This window comes from Notamacropus eugenii, chromosome 1 (assembly GCF_028372415.1).
Source record: "Notamacropus eugenii isolate mMacEug1 chromosome 1, mMacEug1.pri_v2, whole genome shotgun sequence".
NCBI lineage: Eukaryota > Metazoa > Chordata > Mammalia > Diprotodontia > Macropodidae > Notamacropus > Notamacropus eugenii.
Genome location: NC_092872.1, coordinates 528,035,771 through 528,044,465, shown reverse-complemented (window position 1 = coordinate 528,044,465; position 8,695 = coordinate 528,035,771). Strand labels below are relative to the sequence as shown.

Here is an 8,695-nt window from a genome sequence, read left to right as displayed (position 1 = left end):
CCTGCCATGCCACGAGGCTCATGCTGGGCTGCACTCTGCTCCACGCCCAGTACTAAAGACCTTTCCTGTCAGCCTTCCAGGCTGTCTTGGGCTGGAAATCTCATTCACTCTGTCATTTTGTGGCTTCTGCTGCTCTAGACTTTCTTTAGTCATTTTTTACAGGTATTTTATGAGCTACGTGGGGGAACTTCCACAGGTCTGTCTTTCTATTCCGCCATCTTGGCTCTGTGCCATCCTCTTCCCCCATAGAAGTTCTTGAGCTATATAGTTCTGAGTGGTTGACAATCCTCAGAGTTCCTTTAGCCTGGAAGTAACCTTCTAGAACTGGGCCATCACTATTTGTCTTGCCTTTTGTCTTGTCAATAAGCTCAGATGACTCTGGAAGAGAGAGTGAGGCTGATGACTGTGCACAGCCCAGCCTCACTTAAATCCAATTCATTTGCAAGTCAAGACATCACCTTCCAAATATCATAGGAAAAACAACAAACAACAGCCTTCTAGAACCTAGGTATGAGGAAGGAGGGCTAGGTGCTACAATTGCACTTTCCATTGCAGAAGACTATGCTGTCAGAGAAATGATGACATGACTAGTACTTGACTTTGAGGGTTGTGCAAGGTCACTAGCCTCACTTCTCCTCCAGAGATATCTGAATCCAGTGACCAGATATTCATCAGGATGGCTGGAGATTACATTTTATTACCACCTCAAAACATACACTCTGTTTTGGGAAGGGGGTAATTTTGTTACATGGAGGAAAATTGGAATGTATCTTTATAACCCCTACCCTTTCCTGTTAAAGAAGCCAAAGGAGGCTAGGTTAAATAGGGTAGAATGAGAAACTGTTCAATTTACTGAGAAAGCCTAGGAGTGAGGCAAGAGAAATCAGACTGATAGTCTCAAGAGCTGGAAGAGGTTTCAGATAGGATCTAGTGTAACCTCTACTTGAATAGTAATTCCCTCTATAATACTTGAATCCAGTGGTCATCCAGCCTCTGCTTGAAAACTTCCAGTGATGGGAACTCACTATACAGTAAGAAAACTTATTACATTTCTGGAATTGTTAAGTAGTTTTTCTTTACATAACCCTTGGGTCAGAGGCTCACTCATGACACAAAGGGCACAGGTAAATTTTGGGGACCTCTTACCTCCGTGGTCTGTCACCCTAATCAAATGACCTAGGAATTTTTAGTATCTGGCACTATCCAAAGGTAATCACTCACCTCTTACAAGCACACAGGCTCAAAAAGTTCAAAACAGAAGAATTTTATTTAAAAATTAATGGAAAAAGGTGAGATTTGCATCTGAGCCCCTAGAAAATAATGCCCCTCCAGTGACCACTCCTTCCCCCAGGGGACTGCAAAGCCTCTGTGACACCCATTATTACCCTGTATAGGGTTCCCCTCAGTGCTACCTTTCATGGCTGCTTTGTCACAATGCTTATCTTCTGCAGCAATCCTGCAGACATCCAGGTATCACCTGTCACTAGTGCCCGTCAGTGCCTCTGTCTGCTATATCTTCCACTGTTCCATGGCAGCTCTACTCCCCTCCCAGTAGGTGTTTCTACTTCTTGCCACTCAGATTTCATTCTGCTTCCCAGGAGATCCAGGACAGAATTCTGTTAGGAAGCTAAAGAGGGAAAAACAATGCATAAGAAAGGGATGGTCAGTGGTGCCAAAAGCTGCAAAAAGGTCAAGTAGGATAAAGACTGAGAAAAAGAAAGTGGATTTAGCAGGTAAAATCATTGCTAATGCGGTTGGAAGCAGTTTCAGTTAAGTGATGGGGTCAGAAACCAGAATGGAAAGAGTTAAAAAGCAGGCAATGAGACAGTGAAGGCAATGAATGGCTTGGTTCTAGTTGAGCTTGCTGTGCACTTCCCCAGATCAGCATTCCATTGTCTACCTCTAGATTCCCCTTCACCTTCCAAGCCTGGAATGCAAACCCTTCTCAGTTGCCTCAAGCCCAGGAATGTCCTGGACCTTTTCTTTCTTTCTCTCTCTACACTCCACATCATAATGATCTAGTTCAGTCCTATAGGTTCAAATATCATCTGTACTCAGATGATAACCAAATCTATAGACTCTTCTTTTACTTCTAGTTTCACATTATCAATTGCCTGCTAGATATCTCCATCCAAATATCCTCAAGGAATCTTAAATTCAATATATCCCACTTGGCACTCCAACTCCTGCCCTGGGTGAGGGTTCTCCATAGCTAGCTCAGACCAGAAATACCAGGCTGCTCTCTGGCCTTCTTGGTGCCATGCTGTTCCCTCAGTCTGCTTTAACCAAATCAACAGACATTCCTGGAAAGAACAAGTTAATCAATTGGCCCATGGCTCAACTCACCATCTCTTTGATTTCCCAGACAAAAACATTCCTCCCTAGCCATGATTCACCCATATGCATTGTTTTCCCACGTTAGAATATAGGCTCCTAAAGAGTGCACAGTGCCTGGCACATAGTAAGGGTTCAATACAGGTAGTTTCATGCATTCATTTGTAATCCCAAATGGAACTCTTTATCTCTGACATAAAAATTGTCCAAGGATTCTCTGATAGCCACTGCTACCAATCACATTTTATCAACATGCAGAAACATTCTAATAACCAGTTTATATTGTAATGCTAAGCATAGATCCATGCTGTACAAAAACCAATGGCCCTAAGTAGCTGTTTCAGCAAATTTATATAGGTTTTAATAACAAGGTAGGAGGGATACAGGGCATCCCAGTAGAAGATGGATAGAAGACAGAAGGGGAAAAGCTATGTCAGGTAAAATAATAAACTAGTCAGCATATTCTAGAGATAAAGCTGGAATTTGCAGGCTAACCATCAATACAGGATCTATACCAAGTTACTTGAAATGCCCATCTTAAATAAATAGAGGCAATAAAACTGAGCCAGAAATTCTTTTATCACTAACCAATTAATTACTGGAGCTAAATTTGATGTTAGCTAAGTCCTGCAAGTTCTTGCTAGTTACGTGACTAGCTATCTTAATAATTTTCCTATTTCTGTTTAGGGACTTCATCTTTCCATTTATTTAGGTTCAGAACCTTGAAGTTAGCCTTCCCTCTTCTACCTTATCTAAACATCAAAATATCCTTGAACAGCTTTATTTTTTAAAAAATTTTCAATTAAGTATTTTTTTCTTCCTCTTCCCCACACCCCCCTGGAAAAACAATAAAATTGAGAACAAATAGGCGTTGTCAAGGCTTAAAACACATTTCTCTATTAGCCATGTCTAAAAAATGTATGTCTCCTGCACCTTGTGATAGGTGCCAGATGGGTAGCATGCTCCTTCATTAGTCAGAATTCTAAAATGTTTCAAAGATACTCACCTTTACAGAGTTGTTATTATATAAACTGTTTTCCTGTTTCTGCTCAGTATCAGTTCTCAAGTATTCTAGGTTTCTCTGACACTTTTATGTTAGGTCCAATAATATTCCATTATATTCAAATACCATAATTTTTCTAGCCATTCCCTAACTGATTCATGCCCTTTTAGTTTGTAGTCCTTTGTCACTACATAAAAAGTTGCTATAAATACATGTGTACATATGGCTGTTTTAGGAATGTACTTTGTAAGGATTTTTTGAGGGCCAAAGCAAAATGCAGCAATATTCAAGTGCCCACAATTTTCTTTGTTCTAATATATATTTCATGTTCTGGATATCAGATTGAAATGACTGAGATCATGAGTACTGATACCTTTTGTTTTTAATTCAGTCACTTTTAGACATATACCATGCCTTTCTCACCTCTTGGAATTGAACTCTCCCTTGGAACAAAAACTTAAAACAATTAGCAAGTGATTGCACCTAACAATATATGTATATGAAACACTTTGTTCCACTGGTTCCCTACCATCTCACCTGAGGAAGCAAGTATATTCCATTATGTTTGTCAGTATCAATATAGATTTTTGCAAATACTCAGCATTCACCTTGCTTTTAATGTTTTTCATTTAAATTATTATAGTCACCATACCTAGCATATAGTAGGTACTTAACAAATACTTGTTGAATGACATTTTAGCAATTTTATTTGCAGCATAAGACTTAGTGTTCCTTTTTCATTTTCTTCTCAAGAACAAACAATCTTTAATTCAGGCCTCTTGGTACATTGACATAGACTTCTTCTCATGGACATATGCTTCTCTACACTTACTGCAACAACCTGTTAAATTTAGGATCTTAGTCCACCTTGGCAGATTATGCTCAAAAATTATTCTTAGTTGTTTTTTTTAAGTTAAGATTGTAGATGTAACACAGAATTAAAATATACATTGGTCACATTGGAGAAATTTTAACTCAAAGACAAATAGGTCAAACATTATTCATTAAGCTGAAGATCAGCTCAAACATATAACAATTTGCATTTGTATTTAGGATTTTTGGGGGGGAATCATAACTGATTTTATTGGTGTAAAAAAGTTCTGATTAAAGATTTCCTCTGCTACCCTAGATAGGCCCTAGCTTTACAACTTATGTCTTATAAGATGGGCTTAGAGTACAGAGAGGTTAAGTTACTAATACAGACTCACTCTGCTGTTATGTATCAGGGGTAGGATTTGAACCCAGATCTTCCTGATTTCAAATAATAACCACTCCAATATGTCTCTCAGAGCTTTAAGGCTTACAGAATTCCCTGCTTTTCATTAGCCACTTCACTTAGTTTTGTTAATTTAGAACAGAAGTCATGCACCAGTCAGGCAAAGACATCACATTTATGAAAGGGAAGACACATATATGCAGACTCCTGGGGAAAGAAGCAGTGGAGGATGCAACTTGTAGTGATGCAACTCCAGGAAGATAGGTTTCAGAACAGACAAGTCCTACAACGTTATTATTCAAGGGGTAATGGCCAGGCATATGGTCAATCAGACAGGCACTGCCCCTTGAAAAAGAAGAAAAGGGGAATGTAAGAAAAATTCTGTACTACCTTGAAGGCCACTTCTCTAATTCTTCCGACTGTTCCCACCTAGGGTGAATTTGAGAGGCAGAGCATTATAGTGCATAGAGAGCATCTTCAAAACCTGGGCTCAAGTTTTACTTCTAACACATAGGATCTTTGTGATACTGGATAAGTCACTTAATCTGACTCTTAAAGCTGCAGAGGTACTACTGCTTCAGTAGAGGGAGTTTCTTTCCTGAGCTACACCAGTAAAATCACAGGTCCTGTTCCTCTCCCTGTTTTTAATGAACTCTCCACTAAGGAACCTGATAACAGACTCCAGAGGACATTTCTCCAGATAATCCCTGCTCTCTTCTTTTCCTACACACACCTCTCCCCCCACCAAAGAGAGGGCAATTCTGGCCAGTCCTTAATTAAAAACATTTTATTTAAATTTGTTATAAAGGAACAATCCAAGATTCTCCAGAGAACTATGCCAATGAGATGGGTATGATGACAAGGTGTTGAAGATGGGAAGTGGCAACTCCAGACTGGGAACTCAAATGGTTGGAGAAATAGAAAGGAATTAGATTTTTAACTCCTGGGTTTAAGGGTCCATTGGTACTCAAGTATTTAGCCTAGGCCTTCCTGCAAACCTCGGATCCTTCTGGCCAGCTGAATATCTTTGGGATACAGGGTTACCCTCCGGGCATGTATGGAGAGGAGGTAGGCATCTTCAAATAAATGAGTTATAAATGCTTCTGCTGCCTAGGTACAGGGAAAGAGATAGAGAAATTGAAGTAGTCTTAAAAAAAATGGGGGAAATTTTTCTTAGTGTTAAAGCCAACCTTGACAAAGGTTGGTTCCACTATACTTACACAGAAGAATGAATGAGATACAATACTATTTTCTTTTTTCTTGGACCTCAATCTTCGGGAAGGGCTCAATGCTATATAAGAGCTGGAACCTGATAACACTGAGGCCATAGTACTAGAGTGGCAGTGTCTAGATCTTTGGGGTCCCACATATTTTAGTGTCCAGCCCTCAAACTCTCAGCTATTCCTGGTCTCCGCTATGCAAAGGCTTTGGGCATTCTACCTCATAGTTCAATTATGTTTCTTTGCAATATTGCATTTTCCAATCAGTTGCTGCTTTGGAAACTTGTAATATTTCCAGCCAACCCTTTCTCCCAACAACCACCCCAGCCTACTTAAAGTCTGGATGTCCTTCGCCCCTCTCCTCACCTCCTGCAGGGCCAGTAGAGCCTGAGATTGCCAATAAAAGTCCACTCCTCTAGTATATCGGAGGCATATTTCTCTAACCTGTAGTTTGAGGAGGGCAGAAAAAACCCCCCAAAAGATCAAGGATAAACCAGGAAAGGGAACCTTCCTCCCCCCCACATCCCCCCTTTCTGGACTTCACTCTTGGGGATGCTTTCCACACAAAGCGGGAGATGGACACCTCTCTGGGCAGGTATTTAATGGGGGGTACCCTGACAAAATGAGCACTGTTCAGCGGCTACCTCGGGGGGCGGGAGTGAGAAAATGAAAATCACCGAGTGGAAGGCAGGGTTCGGGAGAGCGTTCACAAGGCGGGGAGAAGGGCGGGCGGCTCGCAAACACGCCACCCTACGGCCTAGGCGCGGGGTCAGGCCCGGTGCTCACCAGTCGCCCAAAGGGCGCCCTCCGGATGAGCAGGTTCGTGCTCTTCTGCAGCTGCCGGATCTCCCGAAGAATCCGATGGCCCCGCCTCACGGGAAAGCGGCGGCGGCGAGGAGAGGCTAAGACAAACAGCGGTGGTCAGGGGAGAGGGAGGGAGCTGGGGGGGACCGGGGAGCCCGAGACCAGGGGCAGGGCAGCGCAGTGGTTACCTGGGGGGGGTGCGGCGGAGGTGGAGGCGCGGGGCTGGGACGGGGTGGTGGCGCGCTTCCTCGGGGTGGATTTGCGGCGACCCGGTCTCATGGTCCTGACTGGCGGGGGTAGAGTGTGGGGCCGCGGGGCCCGGGACACTCAGCTCCGTCCTTCCTCCGGGAGACTCGCGCGGGGCCCGGTCTGGAGGGCACGGGGCGAAGGTCAGATGAGGGAGCCGAGCCGGGGGAGGCTGAGGGAGGGCAGGGCGGGGGGTGCTTGGAGCGGATCCCTGGGACGCGGAGTCACAGGATACATGCCTCTCAACCGCTACTCAGAGGCTTACAATTCAAATTTCGCGCAGCGGGCTACATCACTTCCGGCCTCGGCCTCGGCTACTTTCAGAATTCGTTGTGGGGGAGGAGCCTACGCCCAAAGACCAATAACTGGGAGAGAAAAGCAGGCAGGCGGGGGAGGGGAGGAAGGGGAGGAGTTATCGCTTGATTGAAGGCCAAAGCAGCCAACGAGGGCTCAGAATTAGTCCGCGGAAGGCGGGGATGCCTCATCTGGGCCCCTGGGTGCTGACTTCAGCCGACGAATGGGAACCTGACGCCGTAGAAGGGCTTAGATACCTGGACGAGTTCGGAGGCTAGCCTGGCCAGGGTGGGCACGCCCCCTAGCGGAGATGCGGCTTTCTGCTCGGCCGGCGCTCGCCACAGGGTCTTCCCTCGGTGGGTTCCTGGCTCCCGGGTCCGGCTGGGTACTGTTGCGGGCCTCTTCGTGGGCTGCTCCTTTTCCACCTAGCCACAGCGGAGGCCGCCTTTAGCCTTGCCCTGGGAGAAGAGAAGATGCTAGCAGAGTCCTGAGCTCTCGGGTCCTCCTTCCCTCCCTCCAAGAAATCCACAGGAAGCATCAGATTTGTAGCATTGACAAAACCCTGGAGCACGCGGCGGGAGAAATGCCATTCCAAGTGGCTTCAAAACGCGCCTGATGTGTGTGGTCGAGAGCAATTCTAAACTATTCTTTACCGAAAGACAACACAGGGCTTGTTTTTAGAAAAAGACGCGTGATTGCGTGCAGGGGTCTTCGCTGTCCATGGTCTGGCAGCGAAAGTGGTAACAAAGAAACAAGAATGCCGGGTTTTTCTGACCTGTGCTTTCACTGATTAAAAATAGTAGTTCACATTTGAAGAAACCGTTTTAGGTTACAAAAAGTTAGCATTTATACTGCACTTTAAGGTTTGCCAAGAGCCTTACACGTTCGTTATTGCCATTTTCCTGGGGAGGAGGCTGAAGTTGACTAGTTAAGTCATTTGCCTAGAGCAGGGGTGGGGAACCAAACTTCAGGGAACAAATCCCCTTAAAAGGGTTTTTTTATGTAAAACTTGGACTCAGTCCAAAGGCTGCACCCAAGGACCTGTAGGCCATCGAGGCTGCAGGTTCCTCTTTCCAGGCCTAGACTTTCAATGCCAGTGGGTACCCATGGTTGACCAGGTCTGGGGCCTTATCCACTGTACCACTTAGCCTGCTTAGTGTCTTCAGTACTTTCAAGCAGGAATGTGAAATGGCAGTCAATCCAGTCACTGTTCTAATATCTATAAGCCATGATAAATTTATTTGTCATTCAGCGATGGGGAGCCACTGAATACAAGGAGGGCTTCCCAAGGCTGGGACAAACTGCTTGTTAAATTCTTGGGCTGAAGAGTTTCTCTTGACCCTTTAAAGTTTTGAAAACCACTTTACATTCATTATCCTATTTGACTCTCACAACAACCCTGTCAGGTGCTGCTGTGCAGATGAGGAACCAGTTACTCAGTTAATCAGTTACATGTCTGAAGCCAGATTCAAATCCAGTTTTCTATCCACTATACTAAACTGACTCAGAAGGAAACCTTTGCATAAGATACATGTCAACTCATATTCGTGGCTAATTTGCAATTTAAATTATAAAAAG

At 44.3% G+C, this 8,695-nt stretch overlaps 1 protein-coding gene across 2 annotated transcripts; it reads right to left on the bottom strand.

The window, feature by feature from the left end:
- Positions 1-1,248: 1,248 nt before the first annotated feature.
- Positions 1,249-7,152, bottom strand: CENPA (centromere protein A). Of its 2 annotated transcripts, XM_072633951.1 has the most exons (5): positions 6,766-7,152; positions 6,560-6,675; positions 6,140-6,217; positions 4,944-4,982; positions 1,249-1,627 (listed from the first exon to the last, which is right to left on the bottom strand). In XM_072633951.1, the coding sequence occupies exons 1-5, from the start codon at positions 6,854-6,856 to the stop codon at positions 1,583-1,585; spliced, it is 369 nt and encodes a 122-aa protein (XP_072490052.1). In that variant the 5' UTR covers positions 6,857-7,152; the 3' UTR covers positions 1,249-1,582. The 2 variants fall into 2 exon arrangements, with proteins under 2 accessions (XP_072490052.1, XP_072490051.1); XM_072633950.1 differs by lacking the exons at positions 1,249-1,627; positions 4,944-4,982 and adding an exon at positions 5,326-5,663.
- Positions 7,153-8,695: the final 1,543 nt, after the last annotated feature.